Here is a 16,868-nt window from a genome sequence, read left to right as displayed (position 1 = left end):
TGTGTGTCTGTCTGCCTGCACAGAAGATGTCAACACAGCTGAACACCTTCGCCTGGAGCTGGACCAGTCAGAGCTGAAGCAGCGAGAGCTCCTTGATAAGGTGCAGCAGTTGGGTGAGGAGGCATCTGAGCTCAGGGGCATAGTTGTGGAGCTCCAGAGGCAGCTGGATGTGTCACTTGCAGCGCAAGAGCAGCAACAGGGCTTGCAGGAAGAACTCAGGGATCTGCAGATACAAGAGGAGGCCCTGTCCAGAGAGGTAGAAGCACTCAGGACTAAGGAAAATGTCAGAAAAGATGAAATATGCCTGCTACAGGAAAAGTTGACATCCGCTGAAGGGAGGAATATAGAGCTGCTAGCCAAGTTGGATGAGGTTCTGAATGAGAAGGGCCAGCGGGCAGCTAGCTGCTTTGATTCAGCACAAAAGATACACGAGTTGCTAGAAAGGCTGAAAGAGGCAGAGAAAGGAAAGATTGAAGCTATTGCGGAGGTAGAGGAGAAGAAGAGGCATACAGAAAGGCTAGAGGAAGAGCTGAGGGTCAAGGAGGCAGCTGCAAAGGATGGTGAAAGAAAACAGGGAGCTTTAGCTACATCTGCATGTGAAGAGAAGGCCAAGTTGGAGGCTAAAGTGGAGGAACAGTGCAGCGCACTTGACAAGCTGCAGGAGGCCTTGACATTGAGAGAGAAGGAAACCAGCAACCTACAAAAGCAGCTGCAGGACCTCCAAAGATCTCTAGAGGAGAAAGAGAAAGAAACAGAGGAGATAAAGAGGATGGCACAAGAACATAAAAATGAAATGAAGAATCTTGATGTCTTAAAAGACTCTTTAGAAGCAGAAGTCACTGCTCTTAAGGAGCAGCTTGAGAGGAAAGAGGCAGAGCTAACCTCTAGCTATGAAACACTACAAAAGCTGGAAGCCAAGAACCAAAGCCTGACCACAGAGAGGGATAAACTGACCACTACCCTTACTGAGCTGCAAGGTAATGTCAAAGAACAAGCCATGAAAATAGGAGACTACAAAATGCAGTGCACCAGTCTAATGGAACAAAATGAAAAGCTGCAGAACATGGTGAAGGGAAATGAGGAGCTGAAGAAGGAGATGGCAGACAACAGAGCAGTACTTGAGGTTGAATTAGCAGCTCTAAGGGCTTCTGAGAGACAGCTTCAAGGCCAGTTGAATGATACAAAAATGACAGTGGATGAAAAAGACAAAAGGCTGCGTGAGGAAAACCGCAGGCTGGATGAGAGTTTGCAGCGTACCACCTTGGACGCAGAGCTCTCCAAGACCACGTCGAAGAGGCTCGAGAAGGAAAACCAGAGTCTGAGAGAAGATCAGGACACTGTGAAAGCAGCTCTTAGTCACATGCAAGCAGATCTGAAGAATGTTCATGGGCAGATTGGAGAGTTGGAAAAGAACTTAGGAACTTCACGCAAGAATGAGGCAAACCTTCAAGGACAGCTCCAAGCCAAAGAGGCCCAGCTAGAGAGTAAAGAGAAGAACCTTGTTGAGCTCCAGTCCAGGTTAAAATCTCTGGAGGCCAGGGAGAAGGTATTAGAGTGTGCCAAAGCTGATGCAGAAGCAAGCTGTGCTAGACAGGGAGAAGTGATTGAAAGGTTGAACTCTGAGAAGCAGGTGATGGAGAAATCTCAGCTGGAGAGGAGTGCTGTCCAAGCAAAGGAGACCCAAGAAGTGACAGGCAAACTGACTGTGGTGGAGGGCCAATTGGAGGTGAGCATGAAAGACGTGTCCAGGCTCCAGACAGAGATCTTGGACCTCAGGGTGCAGGTCCAGAGGTCTGAGGAGGAAAAGCTAAAACTGCAAGCACAGTTTGAAGTGACGGAGGCTCAAAGAGATGAGCTCAGGACTCTGACTGAGCAGCTCAAAGGTCAAGTCGAGTTGCTGAATCAGAAGCATATAACGGAGCTTATGGAGTGCAAGAAGAAAGAAGAGGCACTGATTGAACAGTGTGATAGAGAAGCAGCAGCACATGCTGAGCTTGCTGCCTCTGCAGCTACTGTCCAAGAAGAACTGTCTGCACTCAAGACAGAATATGACAGGCTGGCTCTAGAGAACATTGAGACACATGATGGTCTGCACAGAGCAAACACAGAGATGGCAGAGCTCGGGATGACCATCTGTAAGCTCAGCGCAGAAAAGGAGGAGGACAAAAAGAGCTGGGCAGGGGACACTGCCAAAATTAAAGAGCTGGAGAAAGAGGTGGAACAACTAGACGTGTGCATGACAGAACTACGGCTGGAGAATAACAAGCTAAGAGAAGAGCTGACAGAGAAGGAGACGCTTCCAGGGACCGTCGTGGAGCTCCGGGAGCAGCTGGAGAAGGCCAAGAACCACATGGAGAGTGTCAGGGACTCCAGCCGAGAAGAGTTGGAGGCCATCAAGTTCCAGATGAGCTCAGAGACCATGAATCACCAGGCCCAGATGAAGGTGAATCAGTGAGAACCTGTTACCAATGCCTATACACCCAAGTTAATAGCTGTTGCTTTAGTGATTTAGTTTTTATGTTATAGTGCAGGAATATCTAAAACAGTTATATTTATATCAATGCTAGCAGGATGACTCTAAGGATGGCTTGTTGGTCTGTTGGTCCAGCACCTTGGTCCCGGCTGAAATATCTCAACAACTATTCTAAATATTCCATTCTCTCATGTTACTCTTTCACTTCAGAGTGTGAATGAACAGCTGGAAAAGGTGAAAGCAAGGCTGGAGGAGGAACTGAAGAATGTGTCCAGCTTGCAGGCCAAAGTGTCTGAACTACAGGTGTGTCTTTCAAACATGGAAATAATTTAGGGCTACATAATAACTAGATGCATGATGATGGTAAAATGTGTTCTGTAATCCGGACTGTACAGAGACAAACACCACTTTTTGAAGTTTTAGAATCTAGACTTATTTAGATCTTCCACAAAATCCTCTTGAAATTACAGAAAATTTTGTTAAACCTTTATATTTAATTGTCTATTTTCAAATCAAGTGTAAAAAGTGCTTGCACAGATCAATATTTTTTTCATATGTATGTGTTCTGATAATCCTCAATAAAGGCCATGAATGAGCAGTACTTGCAACTAATTGCTGAAAAAGATGCACACATCATGAAGACAGAATCAACAGTTTGTGAGAGTGAGAGCGAGATTCAGCAGCTGCGAAGTGCATTCACCAGGTGTGCTCATAACCAGTGAGACCTGTGGATTTCATCTAACAATAATGAAAGATACTGACTCATTTTCTGCTCTCTTCAGTGCTGAAGAAGCAAACTTGTCTGTGCAGAAAGTGTGTGAGGAACTGAGGCAGAAGCTCAACACAACAGAAGCTGACAAACAAAACCAGTATCTGAAGATGACTGCAGAGGTTGATGACCTCAACACAACCAAGACCATCCTTGAAGAGCGGCTCATCGAGCTGATCAGGTATGACTTGTCTCTGTTACAGCTGTCAGATGCGTCGAGGCTATAAGCACAACAGGCAGAGGGGGACTATCGTTTGAGGTGGCGCCGCAGATGGCTGCCATCGGTTCTGTACCGGGAACAAATTCCTTGTGTGTAACATACTTGGCCATTAAAGGTGATTATCCTTATCCTTAATGAAGAACAGGGTTAATGTTCATTTTTCTTTTGGTTGTCTACAACCTTGCTATGTTTGGCTGCTGTTTGCTCATTGATATTCTCACCAGGGTAGTGTGATAGTGTGCTTCATTCCGCAAACACTTTTTTCCTCCTTGGCTTACAAAGCTCCCATACTGCTTCCATGCTACTATTGCAGGTGTAAAACACTAGCAAACAAACAAACAAACAAACAAAAAAACACCACAAATAGGATTCAGTCAACTCCCTTGGGATGTGCCCACATGACTTGAGTTTCACTAGCAGGTACCTGCGCTCACTAAGTATGAATGGGAGTACAAGGACAAATGAATGAACTACAAGGAACTTGTATATACTTGGTTGGTGGTGTGGTTGATGGTTTTGTGGAAGGGTAATGAAGACTGCACCACTCTCGGGCACCGGCAGACCTCCAGCAGGGCTAGAAGAATTGAGTATTGTTTGTAGAATTTTGAGGACAATAATGAATTAAATCCAATTTTGAATAAGGCTGTAACCTAACAAAATGTGGAAAAAGGTAAGCGCTGTGAATACTTTCTGGATGCACTGTACCATATAAACCACAAACAACATCATATGGTAGTACAGTTTACAGCATTAAATAAATTAATTCATGTGAATTTTTTTTTCCAAACTTTAAATTTGGTACCAAATCATGATATGATAGTACCAGTAACATGCATTCAAAGCAATTTTCTTTTTGTGCACTACATCAGGGACAAAGATGCCCTGTGGCAGAAGTCAGATGCTCTGGAGTTTGAGCAGAAACTTCGAGCAGAGGAGCGCTGGTGGTTGGTGGACAACGAGACCACGCATTGCCTCGGCTGCCAGGGCCAGTTCACCTGGTGGCTGCGCAGACACCACTGCAGGTGATTTACTGCACACTGTTGACCCTTGACCCTTGTTGCTTCTATCACTGTCTTTTCAAGTCTGTACCTACCCTGTCAGGTTACTAGTGTTGCTTTCGTCAAGGAAAATTATGACTAAATATCGTCGTCAACGAACTTTTATCACGCGACGAAAACGAGACGAAACGAAACGTTATTTCGTCTCGTTTAGTTGTGTTATTATTGTTATTTTGCAGTATTCTGTTTCCTGTGTCTCGCTTCAGGGGCCGCATCAGGTCGCACTGCGCAGACGCAGGCGACGTCACTTTCTTAAGGCCCACCTCGCGGCGTTATTTAGAAGACAACAACAGAGTTAAGTCTGACACAGAGAAATGGACCGATGGAAAAACGTTTGGAAAAACTTTCATTACATAGAAATGGAAAAAGAAAACGGAATGTGTTGTGGAAAAAGATGGGGAGAAATGTGGCCACAAAATCACACAAAATGTGTATTGGATGTATTCTTGAGTCTATAAAAGGTAACAATAATATAATAAGATAACCTTGAAAATTTTGGTTTCATCTATACTACTAGGTACTTATACTATATTGACTGGGTTAAATAGAACTGTATTACTAAAGAGACTAAAATTTTATTGACTAAAACTAGACTAAAATGTCAGTTTTCGTCAACTAAAACTAGATGAAAATAGTCATAGATAATTCATACTAAAATAAGACTAAAATGCTCAGACTTTTAGTTGACTGAAACTTGACTAGACTAAAAAGAATATGAACGTGACTAAAAGTAATAAAAACTAAAATGACAGCTTCACACAAAGACTAGACTAAAACTAAAACTAAAACAGGCCACCAAAAACTACTATACATCAGGCTACTGACAGCATCACTCGTGTGCTTTCTCAACATGCACGAGATTTATTTTAGTAACAAAGTTCTAGGCCTAATATGGATGAAAACTCATTCAATTATTCAAATGTTATTTTGTCTAGGCTCTGTGGTCGCATCTTCTGCTACTACTGCAGCAACAACTTTGTAATGGCTAAGCACAGTGGAAAGAAGGAGCGCTGCTGCAGGGACTGCTACACCCAACACAGTGCTGTGGTGGAGAGGTTCACAGCGGCAGAGCTCAGTCCTTCAGATACCCAGCCTCCTCCGCCTGGAGCTGGGCCTGAAGAACCTCCTGAACCAGCCCCCTACAAACCCACTCCCAGTGTGACAGGTGAAAGGCAGGAGAAAACCAGATGCTTCATAACTGGACACTTAACCTACATGTTTATTGTGGCAGTTTCCTGATCCTCATTCTTTTTTTTATTGTATATTAAGTGGAGACATTTAAGCAGAAGTGAAAAGACCGACTTTGTCATATTGAGGAACAAGGACAAAAACCTATGCTTGAATAGAAATAAAGGTGGAGCGTGATATTTCTGTTTTGCTTTCGGTAAAGAAAGGAAAGCTGCATAATGTTAGTTCTGATTTTGTAGCAGCTTAGTCTCATCCTCATACAATTTCAAAGTGGATTTTTTTCTGTTGTACATGCATTAAGATTGTATGTTGTGTATTCCCCACAGTGTATCATCAGAAAAGATATTGGTGGTATTTTCTTCACCATAACTAAATGATTCCTCCCTAGTTTCAGACCCCAGCAACAGATCTGACGACGGACCTTTCGACATCATCACAGAAGAAGAAGTGAACAATGTCTACGACAGTGAAACTACGTCACAGACCACAGGTGGTTCGCTGGAGGGAGGACAACACCAGCAGCCTCCTGAAGCGCTGAATATGTGGGTGAAACATTGATCAGATTACATTCACATCAGGCCTTTGTGGTCCAGTGTGTTCGCTAAGAAAGTGAATTCAACATAGAGTCTTGAACTGTACGGGTGTAATGTTGGCTAATCAGGAAACGTCATAAGTGAAATTATGCGTAATATATTTAGTGCTGGATAATTATGAAATGTATAACATGTCAGATCTGCTGTTCTTCCTTCTTCTGGGCAGCTGCTTTATTTTGTTTTCACCTCAAAACCTTGCAAATCTTAAAGATGGGAAGTAGCAGACAAAGATGTGCTTCTTGTTATAATGAATGCACCACCAAAAGGTCAGGGGCAATCAAAAGGATCAGTGCATCTATTTCTGCCTGTAGACTGACTTACTTATCATTCAGTGATGTAAATAATAGCAACGAATCACTGGAGATACTCATCAAGGCTCATTTTAAAGCACATAGTTGTACTGACTGAAAGTGACCAAAAAAGACCATAAATGCAGCTTTGACCAACTACAACTTGTTTGAATGCAGACATTTCTTGAGAATGTGCAACTTGAGTTGTTTGCTTTCTTCATTTCAACCCTTCTGATATTTCCTAGTCATAGCACTCCTTAAGAAGATGCAGTATTCAAACATAGAAGCTTTCAGAGTCCTGCAAACATCGTGATCATTCATGGTGGCGGAAATTGCTTTGTTCTCCATCTTCATATCGCTGTGCCACTTGAGTCTCGTACTGAAAGGATAGTGTTGTCCTGTGTGTTGTGTTGGATTCAGCAGAGGCACAGAAGATGCGACCCCTGATGATCCTGAGGAGCAGGTCCCCACTGTCCAGGATTCAGAGATCAGTCTTCTAAAATCAGGAGAAGTCACGTGAGTCTTTACTTAAATACATTTGATACATACAGTATATATCATTTCCAAGTGGACTTGCTATCAGTTGTATTAATTCCACTTTAATGCATCCTAAATGTAATTTGTTCTCACACAGGATCGGTGTCACTCTCAGCACTGATGATATCTCTCAGTTTGGGGACAGTTCCAGGGAACTCTTCATCAGGTCGAGCTGTTATAGTGTGATAACCGTCGCTGTGTCTGACTCTGGGCTCACCATCAGCTGGACGTTTTCCTCTGAGCCCAAAAGCATCTCCTTCAGTGTAGTTTACCAGGAATCCGCTGACACCCTGGTGGAACAGTCAAAGGTAGATGAACTCACTGTGTTTTTTTGTTTGTGTGTTTATGCACTAAGAACAGTTTACATGTTTACATGTTTTGTTCAGCAAGATCATCTTCACAAGTGAACACAACTTTTAGGTTTTTTGAGGCCCAAACACATTCACCGGATGTAAAAAGCTACACCAGGGCCTCATGACTTCAGCATCACCACCACAGCTTCCAACTTGTACTTTGATTTCTAGCTCTTACCTCCTCTACAAAATTCTTTCCTTTTAGCGTGACCTAATCTAGCTAGTGATCATGGCTGTGTCAGTTAGAACAGTTTGCAAGTGTGCGAGTTTAAGCATACGGTAATAAAACTCTTTAAAGGCGGACTAGTGAGAAGATGAGTCTCCATCATGACATGTAAAATCACAGACAGCCTCTGTAGTCTCATTTAGCCACTTGTTAGCAACTGCCTATTTAAGACAAGTAAACAATTTAAAAATCACTTGTGGGTTATTTACTGACATTTTATTTCATAGAGCAAAGCATGAAAATGTACTTTACTGGTCTTGTGTTAAACAGAGACCTTATTTCAAGCATCTAACCAAAAACCCATTGACTTCAGGGCGAGCGAACACAAAGTGCAAAAATGCTATCTCAGTTCTGGGATTTAGGACTCACTACTAGGGAACTCTATAAAGGCCAGTGAATGTGAACATGCCAAGACATCATTCAGCCCTTATACTGTATGTCTGTGACAGAAAAGTTCAGGAAGGCTTTTTGTTTCATACTGTAATATCAAATTAAAATAAATAAATAAGGCTGAAGACAAGGCTTTTCATTTGTCAGAGAGTACATCCACTCTGAGATGACACAATGGCCTGACCATGTGCATGCATTCATAGGCACCCTTTGCAGAGAGCAGGGATATTTACTTGATTTTTCCAACACTATTGACTGAAGAAAACCACAGCAGGTTGCCAATGTTGCTCAGCAGGTTGAGGCACATATTCTCAAACTAAAATGTCATGGGCTGTAAATAACTTGTGACCTTTCTTTTCATTTACTATATTATTATAATTATTATAATGATTATTATGATTAATATACTGGTATATGATATACTTGTTGTCCATCATAAACCATTATGTAATGTAACATATGCTGCATGTCAAAAAAACAAGACTAGTGTATTTTAGACCGACCGAGGAGAGATGATAACCTTTGGCAGAATCTTTCACTTGCTGAGTTTCACTTCAGGCCAGTGTTTCGGTTCTGTTCTCAGGTCCTGATTCCTCTGACTCGCTGCAATTCCCATAAAGAGACGGTTCAGGGGCAGCTGAAAGCCCGTCACCCCGGCTTGTACACACTCATCTTTGACAACTCATTCTCACGGTAGGAAATGCCTGACATCTAGCATCCTCCTCTGGCCACTGATTCTAAGGCTTGCTTAAGCTCTTATCGTCTTTGCCACTGTATGTGTACGTGGATTTGGCCTGTAAGCCATGTATATGTTGCGCTTCAGCACCTTGTTTTAGTACATCCTTTCATCACAAACCCTGCTCCAACAGGTTTATCTCCAAGAAAGTCTTCTACCACCTGACCATAGAGAAGCCCGTAATCTACGATGGAAGTGACTTTCCTTGAAGCCTGATAATGTGAGCTTCCACAGAGGCATCAGCATGATGTCCTGAAGACGTCATCATGATGTCACTGTGGTGGCTAAAAGGCTTTTTATTCTTTTATTTCCAAACACATGTTTTTACCCAAGTATTTTATGCTTTTGGAATTGCCAAATTCAGTTCTGTGCTCAAGTGTGTTCATGTTTTGAGGTGGAGATGGATAAGCTTTAGGAGAGAAAGACAAATATTTATGCAAGTTTGATCACATTTTGTTTTTAAGTATGCAGCAGGTAATATACACACATTTAGTTCATTTAGAGAAAGTATGTAGTTTTCTTACTTTGTTTTTTTTAGTTTTGGTCTGGCCTTTCTCAAATATGCTTTTACATTAGTGAATGTAACACTACCAATAAGAAATATGATAAAATGCTCCTATCTGCAGAAGTCATCTATAAAGACTCAGGAAGGACGTTAACACTTTCAAAAAAATCGTCAGTTTATAATGTTTCAGGTTGTGTGCAATCATTTAATTCAAAAAGAAGAAGAAGTAGTGCAGAAGAGTGGTTTGCTTGTGACTTCTCTGAACATATTTGCACTGTTCCAGGAAACAAAGCACTAACTAATAGGTGGCCTGGAAAATATTTTTCTGCTTGGTAACAAAGCACTTTGTGCAAATCTCAGGAGTGGGTGTAAAGTTCTCCTCCAGCGGTAGCATGTCCTAATTCAGTGTTTTTGGAAAACTAACCTAAAAAAGAAGAAGAAAAGCTGTCACCTTACTCTCTGTGTAAGGTGACGTGCACACCAGCCTCCTCCACCCAGTGTATAGGATATAATGAAGCAAAGTGCAAGTACTGACTGTAAACAGGCTGACTGTGTCATTACAGTGGTTTTAAGTTATAGTCATCACTGTCATCTATTGAGCTTTTGTACTTTCAAAGTGCCTATTAACTCTTATTTCCAGGAAGTAGTTGACTTTTGTAGCTGTGTAGTTCACACTTTATATTCACAAAACCAGAAATCGGGTGCGCATTGGCACTAACCTATAAAATCCTAATTCTAGTGACATTTAAATCACAATATAATATGCAAAACACAACATATCAGTTGAAATGTTATTTTTTCCCATTTGGCTCTCATTCTGTGTCTGGAATCTTTTTGTCATCTGTTTAGATAACTGGCTAACTTTTCTTGTCCTCTCAGTGAGCAAATGTTTTTGAATATTATGTGCTGTTTGTTGTTTTCTAACACAAAACAATAAGAAAACAAAAAGAGTTTGAGCACCTTCGGATACAACCTGACACTACTTAACAAAGCAAGGGCTTATCTCCATGCTGCTTTTCTAAAGATCTGCTTGTGTTTCACAGATCTCATATTTTTAATGGCTGTAAACTGGTGCAATTTGTATTCAAAGCTTCATATTTTCTATAAAGAACTGCACTTTGAGATGATTATTTTATAAAATGTTACGAACAGTATGAAATCTGTTAGGTTTCCATTGTCTTTGTCAAAGAATTCAAACAGGGACTTTTCTGTGTGCTCTTTTTAAGCATAATTATTGTAAATTGTGCATGAATCAGTACTACAAGCACTCAGTGTATAAGAGACCTGCCAAACACCAAATAAACATGATACAATGGGAGTGTGATGATCCACTAATCAGCTTCTGCTTTAGTATTTGACAGCTTGATCAACGCGTACTGTCTCTGTGCTGCTGCACTCGTTCAGAAACAGTAGCTTCTGCCTGAATTAACAGAAAGAGATGTGGAAGAGCTCCATCTAAAGGGGAAGTTTTTTTATGATTAAAAAATAGACAACAAAACCCTACAGAGTAAAAGCTAAAGAAATTTGTAATCATGTTCGCAGTATTTGCTGGTGGCAAGTATCTAATTTCTATTTTGATTCAGCAATAAACAGTTAACGCATCTTCGGAGCTGTAGCTGGAGAATCAAGATCATGTTTTACCTCAGGAAATGTTTAATAGTTCGTTATGTGTAACATTATTGGACTATTATGTAGAAATAGTCTGCCAGTGTATCAGTCAGTAAATTTATTGATTGTATTTCTTATTTTGCTTATTGCAGAACCTCGTGTTAATGATCTTTCTGTAGCCTGAAACAACTGGTCCATTAATCAGTTTGTTTACCAACTGAAAATTAATCTGCAATTGTTTTCAGTGAAATTTCTAGGAAAAATTGCAAATCTTTGATTGTTTCCAGCTTCTTAAATGTGAAGGTTTGTTGTTTTTTGGTTATTTTTGGGTGGAAAAAAAAACAAAACAAATTTGATTACATTTGCATCAATATGACAATAATGACTTTTTGCACTCATTGCCAAAGTTTTACAGAGAAAACAATTAATCATGGAAATCAGACTAATCGATAATGAAAATCTAAGGCCCTGTTTTTATATGCTATCCTATACCAGTTTATTTAATTATGCATGTATGTATGTGTTTGCGTGTCTGCTTTTGTTGTGAGTGAAATAAAATTGCCTAAGAAACATTACAGGTTACATAAACATAAAACATATTAATTAAAGCAAATTCTCCACAAAATTGACAGAATAATGGACAAATAACAGGATCGGAAAATAATAAAGGTATCACAGAGAAAGATGTGTAGAGAGGATTTTTCCATGAGCAGAACTGAGACACCTGGATAGTTCAGTTCGTCTGTAGGGTCTGTCTTGGTGGACGAACCGGCTCAAGCAAACACAAGGGTACATTTTCAACTTGAAACGAGTTAACGCAACAGCTGCTCAGTTATAAAGCAAATCTGAGTTTTGTCTTCGATAGGCTGTAGAGAGAAACGTGCGTTCACAACAGTGGAACACATGGTTAGACATTAAGTTCTCCATAATGGTATTGGTGGCAGTTCTGTGCTTGGCTACGGAGATATGAGAAGAATCAGTTATCCACTGGTCGCTTAGGCGTGAGACTTTTATTGTGGAAATATGTAGCCTACCGGAATTTCTATATTGCTTCATATTTGGCCAGTGCTTTCTTTCCACCTGGGAAGCGAGTGGCGCTCTGCGCACAGACCTACTAGAGTGCGCTTGCGGTCTCATTGATGAAAGCGCCACTTGGACCGAGCGGACACTGAACCAACATGTCCTGTCTCCGCATCAGATGGATTTGTCTCACTCTGTGTTTAGCACCAACTGTGAGTAGCCTAATCTACTTTTACTTAATCATTTTAAAGAATTGAAAACTTGCAGCTTTCTCTCGTATTAAATTAATAGAACTGTTTTTTAAAAATCTTGACAATCTGGACAGGTGCGACATCTTGTTTAGCGTAACCATCTTTTAGCATATATAAAATAGACAACAGATTCCATGCCATCTTTGGCTCTTTCATTTTCCTGTTATATTCTCGACTTGAGGCACAGTGAGTTTTAGTTCAAACAGCAAACACTATGTATATACTGTATGTGTGTGCAGCCAGGCACCTGTCATGGAGCTGTTTGGTTCTTCACATGGGGCCACAGTAATTTCCTTAGCATTAACGCGTCGCATTGTAAAAGACAATATGCACTGAATGAAAGTGAATAAGTGTAAAATGGCTGTGTGTTAAATGTTGAGGGGTGCAGCTCCTGACATGGTAGCCAAAGTGATGTTCTTTGTGACTTCTTGTGACTTTATAGGCTATCTGTAGATTTTATAATATTTCACTTTAAATTAAAGTCAGGTTGGAGCAGATTTATAAGCCTGTTTGATAAAGGGAAAGCATGTCTGCAGGTGCAAAATGACAAGATGGATGTGTGTGTACAGTACCTGCGTGTACCATGAGGTACAAGGATATGTACAGTATGTGAATGTATGCACAACCCGCCCACCCCATAAAAAACGACTGGTTTACTAAGTCTTGAATGACAATAAACATCACCACTGGGTTTTGGACTGAGCCATCTTAGGTTCTGGCAAATTGCTACTATGGCATGTACTGACGAAACAACCTGCAAATTGATGTAAGATGAAAATAATCATATTTTAACTGTTACTGTTATTGTCTGTGACATGCCATTGTTTTATTATTTTCTCATACTTTGTTGTTTACACTTTAGAGCTAGGTGCATCTGCATGTTTATATTCGTGTGAATAGTAAAGTATTGGTGCAAGTACTGTATATAAAAGATAGTCCAGTAGCAGGTCTACTGATAAGATGAACGCATGATGGATATTATGATTGATAGTATGTTAATACTGTATATTCAAATCTAAATTGTGTACATCTGTGCAAGAAGAAATTAGCCTAGATTTATACAGTATAATTTATTACTATGACAATTGCACTCTCTTCCATTAGTCGTTACACACACACGTGCACACACACACACACACACACACAATATTTCACTTTATCAGAATCAGGACAGTGAAAACCCCTTAGGATAAAATAGAATAACCAGTTTTTACTGATATAAGCACTTTATTTTGGTCTGTTTTGGCCAGTTAGCCATAAGGAAACAAGACAGGCAACGAACTGTCTGCATGTATTCGCATACACACACTGGCACAACCACTTTTTTAAATCAGCAGCTTTATAGAACTCTTATATCATGGCCTCCTCACTAATGTCCATGACAGAATAGTAATATGAGGAGCAGGCAAATGGGTGGTACAGTATGACAATCAGAGAAAAATGGGAACAGCAGACACTCATCTCCTTGTTGTACTTCATTTTATTCTCTTTCATTGCTGAGGACTGCAGAGAATTATAATGAATGACCGGGGTACACAATACACATACACATGGAACATAGACACACACTCTACACATTTCAGAAGAACTAGAAACAGGACCAATAGTACTTGTCAGGTCACTTTTTGAATGTTCAGAAATTAATGAAATTTTGCACTTTAACCTAAGTTTAAAAAAAAAAAGGATCAAAAAGCTAAAAATGATCTGGTCATCTTTTTGTTTTGTTAATGTCCAACTATCTTACTTTCATGAAATAACACTCATTCACTTTACAAACAGTCAGTAGATGAAATACTTATATGTCAGTCATAAAATAGTATTGTAAGAGATTTTGATGAATACTTATTCATGATTCCGCCAAGAGTTACATAAAGACATTGATAGCTCTTTTATACCCATACTATAAATACAGTGTTGCATCCATCAGCCAGTTAGCTTAGCCTAGCAAAAAGACTGGAAGCAAGTGAAACAACTAAATGACAAGTGAAAAAACTAAAATAGCATAACACCACAGTTTGTCCTTTTTACATCTTTTTATTCCACAAATTAAATAAGCAAGATATGAAATGTAAATTTGTGAAATTTAAAGGTGCTGATAGATTTTGTTAGCTTTGGACAGAGTCAGGCTAGCTGTTTCTTTATGCTAAGCTAAGCTAATGTATCCTGTCTCCAGTTTCATATGTGTGCTGCCTCCATGATATGTCATTTAATTACAAGCAACTGAATGGTAAAAACATTCACATCAGCCTCAGACTTGTCATTCAGAGTCATAGTTGATGGCAGAATTGCCAAATACACCACTTCTGGCAGATATATTAAAAAAAGCAAATATTAATGTTAATAAAGTCGATTCAGCTAATTTTATAGGACCTACACAGTTTTTATCTGGTTGGCAAGAACTGATAAATATGTAACACAACAAATGTAGCGTGATTAGACTGATCGAGCTTGTTTATCTGGTGTGACTACAATGTGCTGACCACCTTTGAATAATGCATGAACACTCCCAGTTTGCAGTGAGGGCTGTTTTCCTGGTTTTCCCAGACAGTGGGTGAATGCAGCATTAGCACAGAAGTAGGAGAGTCGTATCAGTCTTCTCATGTATTGACCAAAATGTCATGCAGCTCCTTCAGTACCTATATAAACTTCAGAGTCTGAAGTTCAGAGACTGACTGTGTTTGTGCTCTGTTTCTAATCAACTGAACATGTTTTGTATTTTTAGACTGCCAGAGTGCTAAGCATACAGCATAAAAGTGCACATCATTTGCTGTTGAAAATAGATGGCAGCATCTGCAAAGTGAGCCCAATGCGATGGCCCCTTTTTGGGTAGTTAGTGGATAATGGGCTTCACCTTTGAGAGCACATTTTTTACAGCAGTCTGCACGCTAACCTGGTGGTGTGAAGGGGCCTTTGGCTTTGCATTTAGTTTCATGACTCATATTGTCCAGACTTACCTTATGCAGCCCCTCCATCTCTTTATCTCCCTGTCTTTGTTTCTGTTTTTTAAATGTAGCAGTGTCTCATTTTATCCCATTATGCAGTTGTAATGCATGAGCATGTCATGCACCCTTGATGATAGTAAACACCCAGTCTTAACATTCTCTTTATACCTCACCCCCTGATGTTCAAAACATCACTCATGTCCTGTTAACTGAACACCATTCTTATGCAGAATAAATGTCTTCACAGCGTCCCCTTTGCATATAAAGAGGGACACTGTGTGTGGTACTGAGTTTGCCATGATGATTTATGGTACATGAGTGCATAAGGTTTTCTGCTTTGAGTGTATTGTAAGTGTTGTAATTAACTGATAATGCACAACCAGTGAATTACAACTACACAATCATGGTTTAGCACAAAACAATATACCATACATGTTGCAGTTTGAAACACACTGTAAACTCTGAATGTCTGAATTCATTTTCTCTGCAGGAGGTAAAGTAAACCAAATTTTCATGTGTCATGGGGTAGGACTGGATAAGTCTGACTTTTTCCTACTCCATTCAAGCATGTACTAGGTATAAGCAAATTGATACTGGATTAGCATTTGTTGGATATGTGTAAAATTATGTGTGTTGACATATCAACTGTCTTTACATGCTTGAAAGAATAAATCAAATCAAATCATGTGTCCCTCACCTGCCTTTGAAGAGAAAGAGCAGGAGTAAATTGTACAATAGCACCCCTTATTAGATTATTAGCATTGCATTAGGAACAAAGGGGACTGGTAGAGATTTTCTCTGGATGATGGAAGGAAAAAGGGTGCTATGCGTTTGCATGTTTGTTCCTACTTACTTAAAGAAAATGAGGGAACCCATTTTTTCTGTTCAACAAAGAGTCATGGTAATTGTTTTCAGTTCTTAATAGTTTTCTAGTTGCTAAAGTGGTTTGTTATTCTGCACAAACACTTGCTCCTGCTTTTTCTATGAATTTTATTATTTGTCCTTGTGTGTGTTTGATGGGGAATGCATGGACAGTTAAGGCCTAAAATGAGGAGCAAGGTGTGAAAAGTCAGTGATTACACTGAAGAAACATCCAAACATCCTATCCATTATCTAAACCCATGATACCCTCTTTTCTGGCGCCTCTCCCAGCTGACACTGGGCAAAAGGTGGGGTACATCCTGGACAGGTAGTCACTCGGGTGGGGTACATCCTGGACAGGTTGTCACTCTGTCACAAAGCTGGAACAACCAGACAATCATTCACCTACAGTATGGGCAAATTGGAATCACCAATAACCTAACCTACATATCTTTGGACCATGGGAGGAAGCTGGAGCACTTGGTGGAGAACTTTTCCAGCTGGTGGGTTCAAACATAACCTTTTTGCTGTGAGGAGACATTGTGTCTTACATTTGTTATTATTATTATTACTCCTGACTGTACACACTTCAAATAATTTGGATGCTTTAAGTGCTTTGCGTTTGTTGAGTTTCTTGTAGGCATCTATTAAAAGAATATCAGACAAGACTGATTTGATTGAATCTAAACCTGTTAAATGCTATCATTTTGGCATTTTATCTCTACTTTCAAATGAATTTCAGCCTGATCAGATGTTGAATTCCAGTGTTTGTTCCAAAAACATCCCTTGTTCAGTTCAAACCAAAACACAGGATTATCATAATAACAAGCTGTATGTAAACTGAAGCT

At 40.0% G+C, this 16,868-nt stretch overlaps 2 protein-coding genes across 2 annotated transcripts in view; both read left to right on the top strand.

Annotated features, from left to right (window-relative positions):
* The window catches only part of fyco1a (FYVE and coiled-coil domain autophagy adaptor 1a), a 14,884-nt gene extending 4,220 nt beyond the window's left edge, over positions 1 to 10,664 (top strand). The window contains exons 8-18 of the mRNA XM_020607039.1: positions 5 to 2,443; positions 2,684 to 2,776; positions 3,058 to 3,176; positions 3,256 to 3,423; positions 4,332 to 4,484; positions 5,456 to 5,685; positions 6,097 to 6,250; positions 7,012 to 7,107; positions 7,226 to 7,436; positions 8,681 to 8,790; positions 8,967 to 10,664. Coding sequence (XP_020462695.1) covers positions 5 to 2,443; positions 2,684 to 2,776; positions 3,058 to 3,176; positions 3,256 to 3,423; positions 4,332 to 4,484; positions 5,456 to 5,685; positions 6,097 to 6,250; positions 7,012 to 7,107; positions 7,226 to 7,436; positions 8,681 to 8,790; positions 8,967 to 9,042 — 3,849 coding nt within the window. The 3' untranslated portion in view covers positions 9,043 to 10,664. The remainder of the gene's footprint in view (positions 1 to 4; positions 2,444 to 2,683; positions 2,777 to 3,057; positions 3,177 to 3,255; positions 3,424 to 4,331; positions 4,485 to 5,455; positions 5,686 to 6,096; positions 6,251 to 7,011; positions 7,108 to 7,225; positions 7,437 to 8,680; positions 8,791 to 8,966) is intronic.
* Positions 10,665 to 11,720: 1,056 nt separating this feature from the next.
* The window catches only part of ghrhrl (growth hormone releasing hormone receptor, like), a 22,019-nt gene continuing 16,871 nt past the window's right edge, over positions 11,721 to 16,868 (top strand). The window contains exon 1 of the mRNA XM_020606994.1: positions 11,721 to 12,178. Within this exon, the coding sequence (XP_020462650.1) occupies positions 12,125 to 12,178 (54 nt within the window). The 5' untranslated portion in view covers positions 11,721 to 12,124. The remainder of the gene's footprint in view (positions 12,179 to 16,868) is intronic.

This window comes from Monopterus albus, unplaced genomic scaffold (assembly GCF_001952655.1).
Source record: "Monopterus albus unplaced genomic scaffold, M_albus_1.0 scaffold83.1, whole genome shotgun sequence".
Taxonomy (NCBI): Eukaryota; Metazoa; Chordata; class Actinopteri; order Synbranchiformes; family Synbranchidae; genus Monopterus; species Monopterus albus.
Note: the sequence above shows the minus strand (reverse complement) of the source record. Positions and strands in the feature narration are given on the sequence as shown.